The sequence below is a fragment of the Equus asinus genome, chromosome 5 (assembly GCF_041296235.1).
Source record: "Equus asinus isolate D_3611 breed Donkey chromosome 5, EquAss-T2T_v2, whole genome shotgun sequence".
NCBI lineage: Eukaryota > Metazoa > Chordata > Mammalia > Perissodactyla > Equidae > Equus > Equus asinus.
Window position 1 is genome coordinate 2,273,745 of NC_091794.1, and position 24,498 is coordinate 2,298,242.

A 24,498-nucleotide genomic window follows, 5' to 3' on the forward strand; every position below is an offset into this window, starting at 1 on the left:
CCCATCAGTGTTACAGATTACAGTGTCCCATCCAAGAGCATCAGATGTGCTTCCATTTATTCAGAACTTCTTTTGAGACTCTTACAGGGAGCCACGTGGCAAAGCAGAAATGTGGTTCACAGCGTCCAGTCTTAGCACCACCAAGCAGAGAACAGAAGGATGCCTCTGAAGCTGAGAGACAATAGCTTAATAATGGCTCAGATAAGAATTAACTGTTCCTTACAAGTTTGTCTGAGTTTACATAAGTTCACTAAACTAGGGTTTGGGGCATTTATATTTCTGCTCCCAAGTTAGTTTGAGCCATGTTTTTTTTTTTTTGTTTTTTAGTGGTGACTGTATTTTTATTTTATTTTACTTTATTATTTATTGTAGTAACATTGGATTATAACATTGTATAACTTTCAGGTGTACATTGTAATATATTTTGAATTCTGTGTAGATTGCATCACGTTCACCACCCAAAGACTAATTATAGTCCATCACCATGCACGTGTGCCTAATCACCCCTTTCGCCCTCCTCCCTCTCCCCTTCCCCTCTGGTAACCACCAATCCAATCTCTGTTGCTGTGTGCTTGTTTGTCATTGTTTTTATCTTCTACTTGTGAGTGAGATCATATAGTATTTGACTTCCTCCCTCTGACTTATTTCACTTAGCATAATACCTCAAGGTCCATTCATGTTGTCACAAATGTCTGGATATCATCATTTCTTATGGCTGAGTAGTATTTCATTGTGTCTATATACCACATCTTCCTTTGATGGGCACCTAGGTTGCTTCCAAGTCTTGTCTATTGTGAATAAGGCTGTAGTGAACATTAAAGGTGCATGTATCTTTATGCATTTGTGTTTTCATGTTCTTTGGATAAATACTCAGCAGTGGAATAGCTGGATCATATGGTAGATCTATACTTAATTTTCTGAGGAATCTCCATACTGTTTTCCATAGTGGCTGCACCAGTTTGTACTCCCACCAGGAGTGTACAAGGGTTCCCTTCTCTCCACATCCTCTCCAACACTTGTTTCCTGTCTTGTTAATTATAGCCATTCTGACCGGAGTGAGGTGATATCTCATTGTAGTTTTGATTTGCGTTTCCCTGATAGTTAATGATGTTGAACATGTTTTCATGTGCCTGTTGGCCATCCATATATCTTCTTTGGAGAAATCTCTGTTCAGATCTTTTGCCCATTTTTTAATTGGGTTGTTGGTTGTTTTGCTGTTGAGACGTATGAGTTCTTTGTATATTTTGGATACTAACCCCTTATCTGATATATGGATTGCAAACATCTACTCCCAGTTGTTAGGTTGTCGTTTCATTTTGTTGATGATTTCCTTTGCTGTGCAGAAGCTTTTTAGTTTGATGTAGTCCCATTTGTTTATTTTTTCTTTTATTTCCCTTGCCTGGTCAGACATGGTACTTGAAAATATGCTGCTAAGACCGATGGCAAAGAATGTACTGCCTATGTGTTCATCTAGAAGTTTCATGATTTAAGGTCTTACATTTAAGTCTTTAATCCATTTTGAGTTGATTTTTGTGCATGGTGTAAGGTAGTGGTCTACATTCATTCTTTTGCATGTGGCTGTCCAGTTTTCCCAGCACCGTTTATTGAAGAGACTCTCTTTTCTCCATTGTATGCTCTTGGCTCCCTTATCAAAAAGTAGCTGCCCATATATGTGTGGGTTTATTTCTGGTGAGCCATGTTTTTTTTTTGTTGATGTTGCTATTACTTTTTATAGGGGAGCGATTTGTTGATTTTTTTTGTAGTAAATAATATTGTTACATTTTTATTATCAGAAGTACATGAATTTCCTAGAATTGATTGGGAAGACTTCAGTTTTCTGTGCTTAGAAACTGTGTTTTTAAGAAGAATTTTATGCTTACACATGGAATATAGATTCTATTTCTTGTATAATCATAAAATGAAAATTTAAAAATTCATAAATCATGAGGAAGAAAGTAAAATTCACTGATAATCTCTTCTTTGAGAAATAACCACTGTTATTTCAGTTTTGTAAGAGCTCTTTCCTCAGCTATGTGTGTGCTTCTATACTTTCTCTGTGAATACATGTATATATAAAATTATCTAAACACAAGTGCATTATTATTATATAATATTTTATAACACATGGGTTATATAATATATAATAAATTATCATTATTATATAATGTTATATAATATATGCATATATTCTTTTTAATGGGAAATATAGTTAGCTCATTGTTTTATAATTCAATTTTCCACTTAATATATTTTGGATATTTTTCTGAGTCATTAAATGTTCTTTTCAAAATGAATTTTAATGACTGAACGACATTCTGTCATTTCACTATTCCACAGTTATTTTTTAAACCTTATTATGATAAAATTCTAGAAGTGAAATTGCTGGATCAGTGCCTTAAGTATCTTCTTAGAATTCTTAAATATATTACCAAGTTTTTTGTGATCGGTATCCATCATATGCCAATGTTTTTTCTAGGAAGTCCTTTTCCTCTTAACGTTTTTGGAATATTTTGTTTTAGTTGTTAACCTTATTAGCAACGTGCAGTTGTGTAACAACTCTTCTTTTGTGTGCAGATGGGTGTGTTTTAATTATTGCAAGATCCTTTGTTTTGCCAAGCACTTTGATAGATTTTTGTATTCAAGTGTGGAAACAGGAAGCAGAGTGGTGCTAAACAGTGAATAGTAAATGAAGTGAACTTGGCATGTTTGAAGAAAACGGGACAAGGAGAGTGGATCCACAGCTAGTATGTGGGGTGCAGTTGCCTTTGGTTTGTTAGAAAATCTGGGCATCTTGACATTGAAAAGTGGATATTTAACAATTACTGTTAGACAACTGACATGAATATTTTGTCTTCTGTCATGAGCTGTTATATATTTTCTACTTAATGTTTACAGTTTTTCTTCTCACTATGACTCATTTTTCTGGAATGTTCTAGTTTACTGTATTTCCACTTTCTCAGACGTGTATATATTCAGTGACTTTTTTCTATTAACTTGTAAACTGTTGCATTTAGTTTAAATTATTGCCCTAAATATTGACTATTTTTAGTGTATGTTAGATCCATTAAGAATATGTTAGAGATGATGCTAACTTTGAATGTAAGCTTCCTGACTGTGGGAACCATATCTATGTAAATATATAGGTGGGTCTTAGCTTAATTCCACGTCCTTTTAATTTTTAGCTACTTAGGAAATGTTCACTGTTTTACTTAGCAGATTTATGAATTGTAAGCTTTCATAGAAAAAATGTAATATAAGCAAACACACACACACAGACATATATATTTTCCATGTATTTCAAGTGTATATTCGTATAAAAAGTATCTAATAAATATTTGTTGATAACACCCTCATGTTCTTCTGAAACCTTCATGTTCATCTCTTAAAAATATTGAATTAATTGGAAGTATACATTATATTAACTCTAATCATTGTCGTTTGTTACAAAGCACCTAAATATAAAAGTACCTAAGTTTATTGGTTCCATATAATATGTTTCTGAGCTGAAAGATTTATGTTCCCAACATGACCTTAAAACTCTGTGTGATGCATCATAAGGTTTTTTATTACTATGCTAACAGCGATTTTAGTTTATTATTCTGTGGAATATCATATGTAATATCCAGGGATAGTTTTTTTCCTTCAGGTTTGCAAGGTAAATGCTTGTTAAGTATTGCTATTTAGTTAGCTTCAAATATTATCTTGCTTTTTTTTTTCCTGAGAAAGATTAATGAAACTTTTTGTAAAGCTTGTTTGAAGTAACAGAGTCAGTTTATTACACTGTCAGGCTTATTGCACAATAATGATTGTGTCACATCCTATTTAAAGGCATGCAGTTCTTTTAAACAGTCTTATAGAAAGAATATAATACATCTAAGCTATAGTCTAGGTAAGTAAGAATTTGTAAGATTAGAAATGGGCAGGGGAAAATTCCCAGCTTAGGTCAGCAGTGTAAAACTTTCTTTCTAACTACTACTAATTTGATATTCTAAAATAATTTATGTGTGTGTGTGTGAGGAAGATCAGCCCTGAGCTAACATCTGTAGCCAATCCTCCTCTTTCTGTGCTTGAAAAAGACTAGCCCTGAGCTAACATCTGTGCCTATCTTCCTCCACTTTGTATGTGGAAAGCCACCACAGCATGGCTTGATGAGCAGCAAGTAGGCCCATGCCTGGGATCCAAATTTGCAAACCCCTGGCCGCCAAATCAGAATGTGAAACTTAACCACTATGCCACCAGGCCAGGCGCCTAAAATAATTTTTTAATAGTTGGAAATAAGTACCACAGAGTTATTTGAAAAGAATAGTGTCTGTACTTTTACAATTTTCCCACTTACATGCTGTTTAAGAATCATTAAATATAAATATGCCACACAAAATTAATTACTGTAACCTATTACAATTTTATTCAAGTCAGACATTCATTTATGGCCCATATAATTTATATCTTTAAGTCAATTAATGCAGACAAATCTCAATTTGACCTTTCTAGTGGCTGATGATCATTAGATATGCTTTCACATGTGGCATTCTGATGATCAGGCAAGTTTTGACCTACCAGGAACCATTCCCATGGAACTGTAGTCCTGGGTAGAGTTACAATTGTAATTGAATTGTGAAGGTCTAATATATTTTGAAAAGCCAAGTCAAAATAGATATCCTTGTGAAATGTTAAACAACATAAATGGGCCAGAACATAAACTAAGAAGATACGTACAGACTCCTCTTATCTTGAAAGAATCTCTCCACACTTATTTCACACACTGCATGTCTGTAATAAGAATGCAGTCTTCTCCAGATTCCTGCATGAAGATGGTGCTTCTGCCCATGTCGACACTCCACCAAACCCCTGTTAACAAACCCAGTAGGTATCGGACTGTCTTTATTTTACTGGACCTTTCAGCAGCATTGGATATGCTCAAATATTTCCTCCTTCATTAATCATATTCTTCTGTGATCTGTACAGAACGTCACAGTCTTGGGGGTTTCTTCTCCCAGTTTGCATTAACATGTACAGTTTAAATATTCATTTATTTCATACTTTGTGTTTGCAAGAATTATGATTTATAATTTAATATACTTAAATATTATACCTTTTAGTTAAAATAGAAAGCTAATCAGAGGCAGAGCTGTAGACTTTATTAGTAATTAGAGCAAAGATAGATTATCTGACTGGATCAGTAATTAGTCCTCTATTGAAGGAAACCTTTCAGGTAGCTTGGGTAGTATACCACCTGCTCAGTCCACTCTCTCTCCTGATGCAGGCACGTATTTTTAATACCATTTTCCTCTCCTTCTCCTCCCTCCATCTTGAAAACACGCACACACATGGATGCTGTGCACCTCTCACTTCTAAACCTGAGTCTTCATATTAACTTAAAATCTTGCACGCTGGCATAATGCTGCTGAGTCATCTCATGTTAAGTCCCCTGATATTTCTCTTTTTAACTAAGTTTGTGAGATTATATGCTTTCTATATTTGTGAAGTCCTGTGGAAACTAGGATGGTATTCATGTATTGTTGAACATAAGACAAATAATTAAGATGAATATTTACCATATCTGTATTGTAAAACTCCTATTTAAAGATGATATTTGCAGCATCCTATTCTTTGGTTAAGTGAAAATCTGAACTTTTTATGCTAGTTAAGGCTTTCAGACGTTCGGAAGATGGATTCTATTTAAGAATTTTTAATCTTCATGAATATGTAACTTTTTTATAGGAAGAATCATTCCTTCTTAATGGAAATTATCCTTCTTGCTATAATATTTTGATCCTGTTAATAGGACAAATGCACCAAAAGTCATAAATTTGTCTATAAAACTTACTTAGTCTCAGCAGTTGTCTTCCACACATGCCAGTGAGTTCATACTTGTTTTTATTAAATATCTTTGTAGTGCTAATAAAAAAGTTTTATGTTTGCCCAGAGTGAAATGGAAATGTATCTGTACATGATGCATTTTGCTGCTTGTTTTATTCTCTGAAACTAGTTATCATTTAAATGCAGAGCCTTCACTTTTCTGCTGCAAAAACAGATTTATGTTATTAACTATATGCCTAGCAGCAGAATTCGGGGCACTAATTTTCTAAGTTTATGGCAGTATATTGACTCAAAGTGAATATTTAAGTGATTCTGAGGAAAATATCACATTAGAATAAGAAGGTCCCCTTAACAAGCTTTTCTTTGGTAGAGAATATTAGATGCTTAGGATTTAAAAATTAAGCCACTACAGCGATGCATAATGAGATGCCCCTGTGCATTCAACAACTTTCATTTATTTGAATTTTGCAAGGTAAGAGGTAGAATGTTTGGAATACATCAGATATGTGCCATTTTACCAAAGGAAGGCCTCTCTTCATTCTTAGCTATTCTGTTTTATCATTCTTAGAATGCAGTTGAAGATTTTCTCCCCTAGCCTTACTCCCTTCTCATTTAAAGTTAGTTTAATCTTCAGGGATGATTAGTTACAGCCACATACTATAAAACACCTGGTAACAAATTAAACACGGAGCCTAACTATGAATTACAGATTTATCATGAGTTTGTTGTTTCTTTGTTTTATTTTAATCTATCTTTAGATTATCTTGAACTTTTAGGAAAAATTTGAAATATAATAGGCTATCTCATTGCTTTGTTAATCAACCATCTACCAGTGTAATGCTGCCTAATGTAAAAGGGCATTTGGTCCTCTGGATTCTATATCTCCAAAATGATCTTTTGTTATATTCTATTTCCTTTATATATCGCTTCTTTACATATTTATCGTAACCCTATTTCAAAGAAATAAATCAAGAAAAAATATTTTTCCACCGCATATTTATCTCCCTATCAGTTTATAGCTGGGATCTGTTACAAATGGAGGCGGAAATAAATTTAAGTCTTACTAATTTTAATATTAGAGTGTCTAGTAGTATTGCATGTGACTTTTTAAAAGGGAGGCAGAGGAAAGGGAAGAGAAGAAAGTGATTCCACACACACAGACAAAAGTACTTACTCATTTAGGAAGCACAGGTAGGGGTAAAAACCAAAGTAGTGTTCTGTAGCTGGCTCATTCTTTAGTGTGCTTCCTTCGCTAGCCCCTCCTAGCAGCATATTTACTGGTTTTCTCTGATTTTTCTGTTGTTCCTGGAGTCAGACCACCCCTGCAGCTGTTTCTGGTCCTGAGGTGTTGGGGTGTGGCATTTTCCCTCCCGTCTCTGTTTGGAGATGCAGAGGTGAGCATGCTGGTCCAAGGGTAGTTCTCTTTTCTTGAGCTACAAGTTTTCTTGAGCCAGAGCTTTTGAGGAAGCTGTCAGGACTTACCCCCGACATTTGAAATTATAATTAGCTTTTCCACAGCGTTTTCTATGCTGAGAAATAGATACCTGTTTTATTTTAAAATTTCTAAGTTTATTTTTTCAATAAACATTTATATTCCTGTTGAATTCTAAAGATTTTCAGAGGAAAACATATGCATTTGAGAGATTTAGGTTAGAACTTTGGATGTTTGGGTCAATTTACCAGCAAACTATCTGAATATTCCTGCCTGGAAAGGTGATTTGATTGCCTTATTTTGTTCTCTGAGAAAAGAAAGCAGTCTGATTCCATAATGCCTGCCAATTGCTTTAGGAATTAATTTCCTTGTTCCAACTTTCAATGCCCAACAGGAATCTAGCTTTTTGGCCTAGTTTATTTAGCTTGCTGTGAAAACAAAAATTCATTGTGTGTGGGCAGGGATGGGCTTTTAGAGAACCCTTAGGCGTAAATGGAATGAGTACTGTTCATAGCTCTTCACACTTCCTATCACTTCTAACAAACATTCACTTTAAATGATCTGCCCAAGAGATCCAGCAGTGGAGAAATATTCCTAGGAGCTGTAAAGCACTAGCTGTATGCACAAACTTTTAACTTTAGTCCTGTACCAAGTGTTTTCTAGTGGGTGAAAATTTCTGCCCCTGTTTAAAACAAGCACACATGTAATGTTCTCCAGTGTGAAATATTTAGATGTCATACACCTGATAACTATAGAAATCGCATGATGAAATAATCAAACCTGTCATTACTTCTGCTATTAAGTTAGTCAATTCTGTCAGCTACTTGCTTTTATACAATAGGAACATGACCCAAAATATTCCAACTCCTCCATCTCATGTTGTTTAATTTTTTATATTTTCTTATAAGATTTGAAGCACCAATAATATGTAAAACAATTCACCAATATATAATGTACAGCAGAGCTCTGTAAAGCAAAACTCAAATCATACATGTATTAAAGGATAAAATGAGGCATATTAAAGTTTCTAAGTTTATTTGAGCAAACATTGATTTGAATCAGGCAGCATCAGACCAAAAGTGGTTAGGGTCACCTCACCAACACAAGCCCAGGGAAAGGCTTTTATGGATCAGACGTGGAAGCGAAGCGAGGAACTATTTGAGTGGCTACAGCTTAAGCAGGTGCTTTATTTGGAAACACCTAGTTGGTTGTTTGTGATTGGTTGTCCTTAGGTTTTGCTTTCCTAACCTTGGGGCATTTACAGAATTTACTATAGCTTAGGTTTCCTTTGCTTTTGTAGGCCACCACGGCATTGGAGCCACATCAGTCTAATGGCCTGTTTGTTTAATTACTTTAATACATGCTTCTGCAGAACAGAGTATCTTGCAAACTGTATCTGCTTGTATGGCCCAGATGAGTAGAACAGAGAGCTGCTTCTGTCTGTCGTCATTTCATGAGTCCTTTTCTTTGGGTCAGGGAGTGGAGAGATAAATTACTTGTGATAAAGAGAAAAACTTTGTCACTTGGAGTGTCTTGCTTAGTGAAGCTTTTGGTTAAGAAGAATTGGTTGTCCTCCACAGACTTGCCAGGAAGAATGTCTAATGACACATTTGTTCTAAGAATGTAAATGTTGGGTATGGTATGGTAAAGCCAGTGTGGCCACAGGAGGACCAAGAACTAGACTTGGAAAAAGGAAGTTTATTGTACTCACAGGTCCCAGAGAGGGGGTCACCACATGCCATGCAGGGCCACAGAGGAAGCGATGGGTTTTGGTCAAGTGACAGAAGATAGGAGTGAGGGGAAAGCCTGAGCCAGAGCCCTTATTGGGGTTTCTGTGGCAAAGGAAAGGCAGGCAGAGTGCACAGTTTAGGACTGGCTAGTTTGAATAATTCCTGCAGGCTAAAGAGGTGGTTTCTAGTTGCCTGATACCTGACTCTGGATGATTTAGGGCAGGGGAAATATTGGATTGGCTAGGTGTGTGAGAGGTACGTAAGGAAGTGGTTGGGGCTACAGACTCAGGTTTGGTTGATTTGCATTTGATAGACATGCTCTAGGCCCAGAGCCCTTTGCTATCTCTTAAGAACTGGCTAGCCCTGGGAAGGGCAGTCTCTCCCAGGCCAGGAAGTCCACCAGCAAAACATTGTAAGATACAGAAAATAAAGTTAGAAGGCCTGCTTCCAGTCCTTGTTCCATGCAACACTGGGCATTTACATTAATTCCTAGATATTAGAGTCCTTGTCAGTAATGTGAAAATGAAAATATCTGTCTTGCTTTATTGGATTGATGAGGAACAAATGAGTTAACATTTGTGAAGATGCTTTGACAAGGATAAATTCAGTATAGAAATAGTTGACTTAAGGAGTCCTTATATCCAAGGTACTCCTGAAGTTTGTGAAAGAAAGAACTCTTTGGTATATAACTGATTCTTGCTTAAGCAAAACCTCTCAGTGAGCAGGATACCCCAAGTTACAAGACTTTTCCATTCATCCTTTTGTAATTCATCTATCCACTCCTTGATCCAAAGAGAGGGCTTATAAAATGACCATGAGGCAGAAGAAGCTCTCTGTTCTACTCATTCAGCCCATACGAGCAGATATAGTTTGTAAGATATTCTACTCTGCAGAAGTATGTATGATTTCATTTTTACTTTACTGAGCTCTTTTCTATATTATATATTGGTAAATTGTTTTATATACTGATATTTTATTTTAAGTCCTACATAAAAAAATATTTTAGAAAAACATGAAATTGAGTCTTGAGTATTTTGGGTTCAGTGCCTATTGTGCAAAAGAAAGCAGCTGACAGAGTTGAGCAACTTAGCAGAATTAATGACAGGTTTAATACATATTTTCATCCTGTAATTTCTACAGTTACCAGGTTTGTGTACATATACATGGTTCACAGCTGGAGAATGGGTTATGTGTTTGTTTTAAATAGAGGCAAAAACTTTTACCCACTGAATACATGTGCAACAGGACTAAAGTTGTCAAAAAGTATATGAATATATAATAGTGTTATACATTAATTTCTATTCTCTCTTCTCCCTCTACCTTATTGAATCTTACAGTTCTTTAAGGTTCGAGTCAAGTCCCTCCTTCTTGACCAAACCTCCCAAACCACCCCAGTTCATGAGTGTTGCTATCGTTTGAACACTTAGCATATTTATTAAATATACTGTTTGTTTCTTGCACTCAAATCTATGCTATCAATTGTGTTTTCATAATTTATTACCTTAAACATAAAAAGTCTAGTAAGAGCTAGCAAGCCTTTTATCTTCTTTCTTCATTGCCCTTTTGAAACTTAACACATACTATAAATTCGCTAAGTATTGTTGATTGCTTATTAACACATATTCTATAAGATTCACAGACTACTTTATAAGGTGAAAGATTTTTGAATTAAATGTTTACACTTATTGCCTAATAATGAAGTAGAACACAGAGGTTTTTAGAATATTATATTTAACTCTCTTTGATATTAAAGAGTAATTACAATATCTTATATTCCAAATTGGATTTTTTTAATCATTTTTTTATCATTACCATCTTTCGACTTGGGAAGGGAAGACCCTGCTCTGTTCCTTGATTTTCAGATGGTCTTGCCCATTCCCTTCTCTGGCTGTACCCCTCTTTGTAAAGCTATGATCTTGAAGGATAAGGAGATATGCCACTTAGATAGGATAAGGAGATATGCCATGCTTTCCTTCTGTACCATACTGTAGCTAAGACCCCAGAATTCTTTGCTCAAATAGCTTCAAGTATTCTTTCAAGAACTTAACGCCTTCTTGTTGGGGCCCATCCTCCACTGGGTGTACTGTGCCACTCGTATGCTCAACCTAGGTTGAATGGAGGGCCAAAGTTGGCAGCTTTTTCCAGCAGGAGAGGGGCACAGATTGGACATGAGGGCTGGGATGCTTATATATGTGCATATGTGAGGCACTTCATATAATGGGGTAGCACTTGACACTGGGAAGGGAATAGAAGTGAGATTGACTAAAGTTAACAGCTGGCTTTCTGTGGACTATACATGCTGGCATGGAATACAGAGGAGTCCAAGTATTTTAAATTTGAACCTGGTCTTCCATGTTGTTACGGAGGTATCTTTGCAAAGTAGGCAAATAAAACATACTTCTTGTTTGATGTTATTTAAAGAATGATTTATCATTTTCAGTATTTAGACATAGGGTATGTGAGCCCTCACACTCCCAATCTTACCTCAGGCCCATGATGTGTAAAGGCCTTATTTATTTTAATACTTGAAAATTATAACTAAAAGGTTATGTAACTACATGAATACAAATATAACTATATGTAGATGAAATATTTCCAAAGGATACATTATGCCTAAAATATGATACCATTTTACATCTAGTGATGTTAATATTTTTTAGTAAATTTCATAGGCTTTTAGATCTTATACCAATCTTGAGTTTATATTCATGTTTTAGTTAATCAGATTCAAATTTAAAAATCTAATTTAAATGGCTTTCAGTATTCTTGGATAAGATGAAATTTAGCAGTCGATCTGTTTTGACTATTTTGGTACCTGAATCTAATTTTGGTTCCTAGAGAGAGAAAAAACACTTTTGTTCATCAAATTTAACACAGAAAATGATGCACCATTCTGTTAAGCCTCCTTATGCAATGTCTTTGAGAAGAACCACATTTCTCATTATCTGCACATATTTTGTCATTTCCGTATCCCTTGGTTCAGATCATTCCTGATTCAGTGACTGCATATTATATTCTTCGCATTCCTGACCTTTGTTTCCATCTAAATATTTTTTCCCTCAAACTCAACATATTTTTAAATAGATATATAATGATTTTAGAGTTTTTTTGTCACAAGTGGCAAATTTTCACATTTTAAATTAATCTCATATTGTATGTTATGAGATTTGATTGGTTGAGGGGTATGGCTAATACTTCTAATTTGAACAGATATAATCTGAAGGTGCTAAAATGTAATTATTCAAACAGTTTATTGAGAGTATAGCTGTATACTCCTATATGAGAGAGTAGAAGATGCAGGGTAGACAATAATAATTATGTGTATTCTCTGAGAAACAAAAGCAATTCTGTTTAGAAATTTATCTGAAATAAGAGTAATCACTGGATTGAGTACCTTAGAGACTCTCCAATGGATAAAAAGCTAGAATTTGGGGCACTGATTTTTACGGTTCTCAGATTTTATTATTTGCATCTTATTTCTGTAGTTATGTTCAGAATGGTTAGTTTGCCATTTAAATGAGCTATGACATTGCTGATTTGCCTTTAAGTGTAGGAGTCAGAAGACTCATGATGCACTAGGATAAAAAGCATTTAGATGAGTAGTTTCATGTGTCCCCATGAGATTATTGGATCACGCCTGATAAACAGTGGGTGTGTTTTGCAAAATTATACCCACAGTTCTAAAGGAACTCATTGTTTCTTCTGGAAAATACCCTCTGAATTTCAAGTAAGTAACTTACAAATGAAATTTTTAGATACAGATTGTTTTTAAGTTTGCTTGAGGGATAATATAAATTCTTTATTTGTGGAAATTTACAGTAGATAATTGAAAGTACTTAGTGTCATAACAGTCCTGTAGGCTGAAGAAAGTAGCCATTCTACTAGAGGCTATGCTAATTGAAATTCAGCCAGCCTTGATTAAGTGACTCTCTACAGCCAATTAAGATGAGAAACTGCAAACAGGATGCATTAAATAATCTTGTTATAAATCGCTGAAGTATACTATCAAGAAATAGAACACTTATTCACTATACAAAACAGTTTATCGTTTCCAGTATATTTTAATAGAATGAGAAACTATGATGACTAGCTGTTTTCCCAAAAAGGCTATAAAGTTACCAGAATGTTTTTTGTTTATTGAAAATAATTATAACTATAACTACACAAATCAAATACAATTACAGTTTAAATTTATAATATAGAATTATGCAATATTAGATGTATAAACACTGATAATGTCAATTAATTTCAAAGCACTCAAAGATTTTAATGAAATTTTTTTAAAAGGATAAATAAGGCTTTTCTGGTCAAATAAGTGGCAGAATGTTTGTAATGTAAACAAGCAGGAGTGAAGATAATGCAAGGATCTAGCTCAGAGTAAAAGCCTGAGTGCTTAAAATGCTTGTAAAGGCTATTTTTTGCCCCTTCTCTGCCTCTCTGTCCAGTGTCCACGCATGCTGTTCCTAAAATACACCTGTACATTCCTGCCTCAGGGTATTTGTATTTACTGTTCCTCTTGACTAGGTTCACTCTCTCACCTCCGTGACATGGCTGAAGTGTCACTGCTTCAGTAAGGCCTTATCTGGCCACTGTATTTAAAATCGTAATGCTCTTCTACATCCCCCTACCTTATTTTTTCCCAGTGTAGTTACTACCATATTATTCAATTTACTAATTTATGATTTTTGTGTCTCCCCTCACTCTAAGTAAGCTCCAAAAAGACAGGGTTCAGCTAGTTCACTGCTATATTCCCTGTGTCCAGAATAGTGGCTGATAAACATTTCTTAAATAAACCTAAGGCATTTATCTATGTCTGTTTTCTATCAAAATAGACATGAATATTTAATAATTGAATATGAGGACAGATAGGTAACCAGAGTACATTTGTCATCCATCTCATTATTTGATCAGATAATGGATATATTTTCTGTTCTTATAGTGTACCAGGAACTATTTGAGGTGCTTTACATATATTAACTAATTTATGCCTCCAACAGCCCTATGACACAGGGGCTATTATCCGCTCCATTTTACAGTTGAGGAAACTATAGGTTAAAGTAAGTAGCCCTAGCTCATGCAGCTAATGTGTAGGAAGGTAAGATTCATATCAGGACAGCTGGTATGTCCAGAACCCATACTCTTAACCAAAGGCTCGTGATTAAAATCCTCCTGTATTGTTGCTTTGTGTAGTTTCATTTTTATCCTTTTTATTCCTTTTTCTTTTGCTAAAATGGAAAATTTTGGAAGTTATATCTCTTTAACCACTGTGGTTTTATAATCATTTAATTTCTTTTCTTTTTACAGTGGGATGCCATCACTGAAATGGATGAACACAACAGGCCCATTCACACATACCAGGTATGCAATGTGATGGAGCCAAACCAAAACAACTGGCTTCGTACAAACTGGATCTCCCGTGATGCAGCTCAGAAAATTTATGTGGAAATGAAGTTCACCCTGAGGGACTGTAACAGCATCCCATGGGTCTTGGGGACTTGCAAAGAAACATTTAATCTGTATTATGTGGAATCAGATGAGTCCCATGGAGTTAAATTTAAGCCAAGCCAGTATACAAAGATCGACACAATTGCTGCTGATGAAAGTTTTACCCAGATGGATTTGGGTGATCGCATTCTCAAACTGAACACGGAAATTCGCGAGGTGGGGCCTATAGAAAGAAAAGGATTTTATCTGGCTTTTCAAGACATTGGGGCATGCATTGCCCTGGTCTCCGTACGTGTTTTCTACAAAAAGTGCCCCTTCACTGTTCGTAACTTAGCCATGTTTCCAGACACCATCCCGAGGGTTGATTCTTCCTCTTTGGTTGAAGTAAGGGGCTCTTGTGTGAAGAGTGCAGAAGAGCGTGACACTCCGAAACTGTATTGTGGAGCTGATGGCGATTGGCTGGTTCCTCTTGGAAGGTGTATCTGCAGTACAGGATATGAAGAAATTGAGGGTTCTTGCCAAGGTAAGAAACAAACATTCAAATAATATATCATGCATTTAAATGATGATTTTTAAAGGTAAATTTGTTGTATGTTTATTTTCAAATAATAAATTTTCAAATGCTATTTATTACTCGCAAAATTAATGGTGGGGGAAATGCACTCATATTAACTCTAAGATAATTTTGGATTCTTTTCCTCCTGGGATGGTGTATGAAAATGTAAAATAAATTATACACCGTAACAAGTGCTTCTCCATATTGCCTTCAGTAAAGTAGTTAAGTCGTATAAATTGCTGTTTTCATCTAATTTTTATAACGGAAAGCAGCATCAGTAGCAGCAACCAAGAGCAAAAGAGATTCAGAGTGAGCTTTTTCCTGACTCTCATGTTTTGGTGGTTTATAGAGAATGTGACATTTAAAGACAGTTTGAAAATAATTCTTTCTTTGATGTTGAATTGTAATAATTGAATAGTACCCAGATAAGCTGAAATTATATTTAAATAAGTGAGGAATTCTTATATATGCATATGAATTGTGTATTGGCAAAAACATATAGGATAGTTTATACAGGTATTATGTGTTTGGTGATTGAATACTGACCATATCAGAGATTAATTTATCCTTTGCTAAAAGGACGGAGAATAAATGAGAAAAAACATACTTTTATGCATATAAGGGTCATGAGTGATAAATGAATTTTTAAAGGTTTTATCTACTTATAAAACACTTGGGTTCTTGAATGTTGAGAAATCCAGGAAAACCTCCAATGATGAATATGTTTGATCAGTGGAAAATATTAATCTTTGCATGAAAAGTCTGTGGTATATTTTTATAAAACATAAACCAGCTTTCTTTCGTTTAATTATTAAAATATGTTTCATTGAAGTTTGTCACTATACATTGAATTGAAAATTTTAATTCATTTATAACAAGGATTTAGAATGAAACAAAAATAAGTCATAAATGATGCTTTGAGTGGGCTCTATAAAATAGTTTACATTGGAAAATGCACTATTGAAAATTTCATGCATATGAATAATTATTCAGTAAGATTAAGAAGGCAATAATAGCTGACAATAAAACATATTACATATACTAACCATGTAGTTTTATCACATTTTAAATTAGTTTGAAGATGGGCATTAATTGGTAAATTAAAGTTTTAAAAATATTTAAAGAATAATTATCTAAGAATTTATGTGATTAGCTATTAGTAAATATTGTATTTTTTATTGCATTGACCACAGAATTAGAGGCAGTGACAATCATTGATGGCTAGATGTAGATTTTTTTTTACTTAATATGTTTACTCCGTAAATTTCATTCTTATTTGTATGCCTTAAAATCTTTCAGTTGTTGGGCAAAGATGATTTTGGACAACTGGTAATTTTATCAACTTATCTGGAGGTACTGCTAGATTCATCTGTTTTTGTGGCTTGTTGTCTTTATTATAATTTATTTGATGGCAGAAGCATGAGAGAGTGGGTACAGTACAAATATTCATCACTTTCTTATAGTGGGTGAAAGAAATTGGAAGAATTAAGCTTGAATTCTAAATCCCTGGCTTACTAACTTTGAAATCACAGTTCCCTCATCCATAAATAAAGTAATGGTTATTATCAACTAATGGTGAAGTATATGGAAAACTATTAAAAACAAGCATATATGCCTGGTTCAAATTGAATACAATAAATTACTGTTTACAAACACAAGGAAAGTCAGAGTGGATGTAGAGACCTCACTTTTAGAGAGAGGTATCTTACACTACCAGCAGTCTCCATTTTAAAGCATTTATTTGTATGTGCTTGATGCTTCATATTACCTCTTTCTATGCCCTCTGAGTCATCCTCTTTATTTAGAAGGATATCCCATATGCCAGCTGCCAGTGTGAGCATCTGAGAAACATTCTTATTTGACCAACATGTTATGAAGTACTTTTTCTGTCTTCCAAGTTATCACAGACACCATTCTTACTAGTTGTTTCCCATTATGTAACCTGGACTGACCTTTTATTACCTCCACTAGCAATTGCTTTGCGGCTCTTCAGACCTCTACAGTCAGTTCAGTGCCAGAGCAAATGCTGTGGGTTGTACCTCTTTGCTATAGTAGCACCCCTTGTCTTATGCAAATTATTTGCTTACACTCTGCAGATCTGGACCAGGCTCAGCAGAGTGGTTCTTCCGCTGGTCCTTTCTGGGCTCACTCATGCGCTGCAGTCATTTGGCGGTTTAACAGGTGGGACATCTAAGATGGCTTCACTCATATGTGTGATGCTGCTTCTGGGACTTTTGAGGCTGACTGTGTAAATCCTGATTGCAATTTAGATGTGTTTCATTTTAGGAAATTATTCTGTTTTTTTCTTTCTTTCTGTTATATCCATTAAAAGTAGTTATTCACTGTATATTCAAGTGACTTCACAATTTGGTCTATTCTGGCCTATTCTGTTCTAACTTTTGCAAATTCTGTCCCCCATTCTGTTTTTTTTACTTTTGAACAATCCATTTACTTTTCATATCTCTTGCTGTTTTTCATATTTTATCTAGCTGCTTGGTGTCCCTTTCTTCTTTCTTTTTCTGTGATGGAATTTGATTCATCTTTCAAGGACTAGCACAAATGTCATATATCTGGGTGGTCACAAAGTTAATCCCTCTATCCTCTGTGCTGTAATTTGTATTAATCATTTACTTACGTGTCTGTTTCACCAGGGCTGTCAAATAAAAAAGCTTTATTTAAAAAATCATCTGTGTAATGAAGAGTAAGAAATTTGATGTGAGTGATCATCAGGCACTAGCACTGGTCTCTACTGAGTAAAGGTAGAAGTTGTCGGTATACCTAGGGAGTGCTCTGTTTCTTCTTGTTTCTGTGAAATAGAATTTTCTTCAGGAAGGTTGCAGTATTTTAGATCTGGAAATACTTGGAAAATACTTTTATTCATTTTATGAATCAGGATGCTAAGTTATGGAGAACAGAATTTATTACCTGGGGCCACTCAATAACTAATACTAGACTGAGAACTAAAGCCGAGATATTTCTCAGTCTGGTCCTGGTGTGTTTCACTCCCTCCTCCCCTGTCTTACTTCCTCCCTTTCCTTTCCTTTCTCTTTCCTTTCCTCACTCCAGGCATCCAAGTCCTAACCTGGATAGTTATTTCTTGCCTGCCAGATAGAGTGCAGAGAAGCGCAAGTGCCTCCTCATTAACTAGGCCCTTTTTGCCCTGTGTTTATTTTCTGAAGTCTGATATGGGCACTATTAGAACAGTAGCTATTCTTCCTTTCTGAAATTCAGGCTACTGAGAATGATAGAAAAATAGATAGATTTATCTGGAACTTTGCTGTCAGAGATGATAAATAGAAAAAATTCCAACGAGGCTTTAGGGATTTTCATAATTTACGTGAAAGGGTTTGAAAACTCTTGGTCTGCTATATAACAAAAACACAGCAAGCTACTTTAGAATAAATCTGTATCTATCCATGCTATGAATATCTAATGAGTGATGTATATTTATTTGTATCTGAGTAATTTATTATGATATTTTATCCTAAAAGTTGTACTATTGAATATTTGAACTTGTGATTCCTTTCTCTATAATATTGTTAAGGTATATCTGGATCCAAATTCTAGAAACACAAAAGAGAGAGGCTGTTATAACTATGCTATTATCAATCAGGTTTAAATAGACATAAATGTTATATTAAGCAGATCTGCTAAAGTTAAAAGCAAACACAGTAGTTTAGGTTACCCTGTTACACATAATATACAGTTTTTTATCCTTGGGTCAAATCTCAACGTATTTTTCACAACTATTTTTATTTTATTTCATAGGTTCATAATTAAAACTCTCATCCTTGGGCATGTTGATGTTACAGATTTCAATTTTTAATTTTTTTGCGTGTGAGGAAGATTGGCCCTGAGCTAACACCTGTTGCTGGTCTTCCGCTTTTTGCTTGAGGAATATATTGAGGAATATATGACAAAATATATATTGTCACTGAGCTAATACCTGTGCCAATCTTCCTGTTTTATCTGGGATGCTGCCACAGCGTGGTTTGACAGGTGGCGCTAGATCCACACACAGGATCTGAACCTGTGAACCCTGGGCCGCTGAAGTGGAGCATGTGAACTTAACCACTATGCCACCAGGCTGGGCCCCAAATTTCATTTTTTAAATTGTCTTAATTTATTCCACTAAAGGTTTGAATTAAATAATAATGTTGATTCATAAAGCATAAATTTACATCAAATGGTCTTTCACTTCATATATCTAGGAATATTTTAACACCATGGAAGAAATAATTGGAAACAATTAACATGCAAAATTGAATGTAATTTTTGTTCAGTTGTGAGGTCTGAAGTGATGTGAATCCCTAATGAACTCCTCTTGGATATGAATATAGAATAAATCTTATTAAGGTAGTGGCACTTATACTTTGCAATATTAGTAGGGTCTCATATTTTAGACGTCCTGGGAATATACACATATATATCCTGGCAGTGTGTGTATGTGTCTGTATATATACATATATATATATATATATATATATATATATATATATATACACCTTCTTTAAGCATAACATGATACAATTTAACAAAATAACATTTGGCTATGGAAGTTAAAGTTCTAAAACTTTGAGAATGTTTTTAAAACTTTTTCTCTTTATAGAAACATGCTTTTATTTAGTTTTCCTGTACTGCTGGTTTAAACTTCAGGAGGAGAGTTTGGTGGCAGTTCTTGGACCATTGCATTATTGTTCAGAGAGTCGAATGGGATGTGCAGGCCTTTGGTGACACAGCTATTGATTTGATCTCCTGAAGGGTGTTGTTATCAAGGCTTCATGGCCATCCTCTACTGCGGTTCAGAAACGTTTATGCTCTGTGTTTATGATCTCTGTCTAATCATGTTATCAGAGGTGATTGTGGAAGCAGAGAGCATAAAGAAATTTTGAGACACCAGGATTTGCTGACATTAAATAAGGGTGTTTGGGGATATGATGAAAAGCTGATAGGTGAGATTGCAATCAGGAAAAAAGGGCTGCCTTTTTGGCCCAAATAGTGTTTTCACTTTCTACAGGTTCTCACAAACTAAATATAAACTCTTACAATACAACCTTCAATTCCAAATAAAGCTGCTTTTTCATGAAGCAATTCCAGACTTTTGTCCACTTTGAGAAGAAGGTGAAATCTAGAGGCTCAAAGGAGTCTAAAAGTAGAAGGTATTATTTCCAAGCAAAATGGAGTAACATTAAAGAATTATATTGTAGTTTGTTCTTTGTCACAATTTTAAAAAGAGGTTAAAATATAAACTGAGTTGAAATGATAATTTTTAGTAAATCATTTCAACTTCAATTTTAGTCCCTGTTTTACTCTCTGCTGACTTGAAAGCTATAAATTGTATTTCTATAGGGGCTATCCTTAATTTTTAAAAAAATCCTCTCTTAACACATATATTTCGAAGAGGGGATAAAATTATTCAGCATCTCTATTCTATTTCCAAACAGGATGCACCATGCCACCCACTGAAATTGCCACCTTTCTTGTGAATATTTTCTAGAATTTTAGTTCTATCTTTTAAAGAAACTGAATTAATAGGTTTATAAAGTCAACACTTAGATACACCAAGATATGTTAACAGTTTTTGTATATGTTATTTTTTCTATTATCTCCTTTCTTCTGGGTTCAATATTCTATTTGCTGAAGTATATCCTTTGGTAGATCTTTTGTCAAGGTTCTATAAATGTTTAAGCTCTTTATTTTGTGAATATCTAAAAATATCTTTATTTTGCCCTCCCTCTTTAGTGATTACTTGAGTTTAGAATACTAGGTGGACTGTTATTTTTCCTCAACACTATTATTTCCCTCTCCATAAGAATCTGTCGTTGCTAATGTTCTTCTGACTGTCTAATTGTCAATACTTGGGAGATTATCTGTAGATTCCATATTTTTGGTCTTCTGTTACTCTGAGATGTAGCTGGTATGAACTTATTTTTTCTTCCTTCGCATTCTGAGGAAAGTGTATTTGTGTGTTACTTTCTTCTGTTCTCTATTTCTAGAATGCCTGTTAGATGTTTGTTGGAGACTTTAAATATTGTTGTTTTTGTCTCTGATATATTTTTTTAATATTTCAGCCTCCACACTAATTTCTAGATTACGAATTTTCTTTTCTTTCCTTCTTTTTTTTTGGGGGGGGGGGGGTGTGAGGAAGATTGGCCCTGAGCCAACATCTGTTGCCAATCTTCCTCTTTTTGCTTGAGGAAGATTGTTCCTGAGCTGACATCTGTGCCAGTTTTCCTCTATTTTGTATGTGGGATGCTGCCACAGCATGGCTTGATGAGCAGTGTGTAGGTCTGTGCCCGGGATCCAAAGCTGCGAACCCCAGGCTGCTGAAGCAGAATGCATGAACTTAACCACTAAGCCACCAGGCTTGCCCCTGAATTTTCATTTTGACTACACTTAGTTAAGAGTTTATCTCATCTATTGAGTTGTTTTTAGCTTTACTAGTTTTTATTATTCATTTTTTAAAATTTCTCGCTTGTTATTGTTTCATTTCTGCCTGCTTTGTTTCATAATTTCTTTTTCTCTTGTATGGATGTTATTTTATTCTTTGTGGAACTTCCAAGTCACATTCAAATTAATTTTGAGAGAAATTGGGTCTAAGTTAATCTCTTTATCTTGGTATACATTGGCTATATTTTTAAGTTCTAATGCAGATTGTGTACTTTGGAATTGTAATTTATAGGCTAACTTGTTTTCTGTTTCTTTGTGTGCCTTTTTTTGTTTTTTTTCGGAGATTTTGTAGTTTTACTAATCCTGCTCCCTGAGGCCTTATGTGGAGACAGATTAAAGAGCTCTTAAAGATTTGCTAAATAATTTATGTTAGTATTCCTGGTTGACAGGAGTTCCACTCCATCGAGTGATTCAGGGATCCAGGCTTCTTGCCTTTAGTGGACCAGCCATCTTGTAGAGCCTCCTAGTTATCTGTGTCCGGCTCAGAGATTGTAAAAGGAGATTTGGAGAAGGCACATGTGCTTTTCAGCCAACTCAGATCTGAAGAGGCACATCGTTTCCTTTCACATAGGAGCAGGGAGAACTACTTAAACAGCCACAGTTAGCTGCAAATAGGGGTGGGATGTTGTTAAATGTTGTTCCAGCTCACTAGTCACTTCCCAGAAATAATTCTCTGTCATGAAAGAGGAAGTCCACATTTTTGTAGGTACTTGGTCATCTCTGCAGTAGTCTTCCACTTCACCCATACAGTGTTTGTGCTCATCCTTATATATTTGATAATACAAAGTTTTCTCTATCAGGTTCAAATATGTCTTCTTGTCAGCTGGTGACCCACAAATTAAATGACAAGCCATTGACCACAACACAAAATATGCAGTGATTGAAATGAATAGAAAACTCCCATTAAGAAAGGAGAGCAGTGGGAGCCACACAGCTGTGAGTGCTCCATCGCAATGATGGGCAGGCGCTGTGAGGAACCCCAACAGCTCTGGACACCTATTCAGTGGGACATTCATATCCACTGTTCTTGGTGACACCACTGTTCTCAGTGGCCCTCGGCTCCACTATCTGAGAGCTGCTTTTATCATCCTGATGATTTTTGAAGTCGCCATTAGTGACTGAACAGCTTTCATACCTGTTTCATGCTCATCTATTTTGGAGGCTTAAGGGTCATTTTATAGCTTTGGGCTTTTGTAGACCCAAGTCATGATTTGTTGGCAATAAGATTTCCTAAAAATCATAGTATCCTGTTAATCTATTTGTTAACTCCATGTTCCAGAAACTACACGCAAAAGCCTACATGCGAAGTTCTTTCTTTGATGTAGTTTTCCAGTGTGTTTTATTTATTAATTTGTCTGCTTACCTCTTTATACGCATGCCTCTCTCAACTTAATGGCAACTAAGTTGAGATCATTTTAAATCATAGAGTTGAGTAGATCTCAGACATAGGGCTGAGTCTCTTTGTTTAACTAGGCTGTCTTAATGTATCTTTGATGCTGAAAATGGTTTTTCTTCGTTTTGTCTCTGTTTGATGGAGAAGAAATCACTTTTTCCATTCCTAAAAGGACTAAAGTTCTATATTTTTGTGTTCCTTTTCCTTTCAAATTTCAACCCAACCAGTTCTTACCTGAGCTCATTTTCCGTAAGTCTCTTCTTAGATGCATCAAATAGCAGTCAGCACAAAGAAATCAATTCCTAACCTGCCTTCCAAGTTATTGCAGATAAAATTTTCCAAAGATGTTCCTACTGTACAATATGTTTCCATCAGTGTGGACTCCTGTTGCACTTTTACACATCACCTTCACCCAGATCGCTAAGCTGATGCCACATGTTTTAGGCTTTTGTTTTGGGTATATCCCGCTTGAAGGGTGTAGAGATATATATGTTTAAGTTAGGGTGATATTTGAAAGCTGAGATAAGTAAATTCCAAATTCTAGGGCCTTAACAGGTAGAAGTTCATTTTCCGTTTCCATTACAGTCCAAGGTTTTCCTACTTGTTGAGGGCTTTCCTTCGCACACAGAATAAGAGAATTAGACATTTTCTATCTGTAGCTCCATTGTCACCTATGCCACTTATAGTCATATGTATCCAATTAGTGGAAGAAGAAGGAGAGCATATAGAATACACACCTTCTTCTTAAAAGCCTGGCACAGAAGTGACATATGACTTTTACACACAATTGCCATACTTGTAAAAGTTATACAATCAATAGATTCAAGGTTTTCTTAGTGTAATCTATAATATTAAACTATGTCCAGTTCAAAATAATCAGGATTTTTCCTTTTCATCTACAAGCAGTAAGCTATATATTACTATTCCATCAAACCAAGTATAAACTGAATTAATTATGCTAAATTAAACAAGTAAAAGAAAAGTTACTTCTATAAGTTCAAACCTTATCCTCTGTGTATAGAAATAAATAAGATTCAACTGTTTTGCAGAAGGGGTGATTATTTCCGTGTAGCATCCACAAATAGCAACAGAGAATATTCAGGATAAACCTTCCTTTGGAATATTATGCAATATATTGAATATATAATGGCAAAATTTTACCAGAGAAGAAAGAGATCTCATTTTTGTTATATAGAAATACAATATAATAATAAAATACTGTATTTAATAAATCTCTGTGTAATTCAGATTAAATCATATTCTAATCATCAGAACAACTATAAATAGTAAAATTATAATATCACATATCTTAAAATTTGGGGATAATTTCGTGTTATAAGTTTTTTCAGTATATATCCAGAACTAGCATTGGAACTATAGAAGTGTGATTGACTGTGTATCCTCCATATGAACAAAAATGTAATAAATTGCATTTTTAGAATATTCTCATATCTAAGCTCTAGGGAAGTATGTTTCAAAGAAACATAGTTCTAAGGAAAAGAGGCACCAAAGGAAAAACTTCATATGGAAAAAGGAGTGGGTGGGACAGGGTTGAAGAGTTGAAGAATAGGTATCTGATATAAATATACTTAAAATGTTTATTTAGGTTTAAGATATCTTGTTATCCTTTGTGAAAAAAGCATTCTTGATTTCATTTATATTAACAATTAGT

The 24,498-nt window shown here is 34.9% G+C and overlaps 1 protein-coding gene across 7 annotated transcripts in view; it reads left to right on the plus strand.

Moving 5' to 3' along the window:
• Nucleotides 1-24,498, plus strand: part of EPHA6 (EPH receptor A6) — a 792,264-nt gene that overhangs the window by 142,309 nt on the left and 625,457 nt on the right. For all 7 annotated transcript variants that reach the window (XM_070508536.1, XM_070508537.1, XM_044771750.2 and 4 more), the window contains one exon: nt 14,287-14,950. In XM_070508536.1, the coding sequence (XP_070364637.1) occupies nt 14,287-14,950 (664 nt within the window). The remainder of the gene's footprint in view (nt 1-14,286; nt 14,951-24,498) is intronic.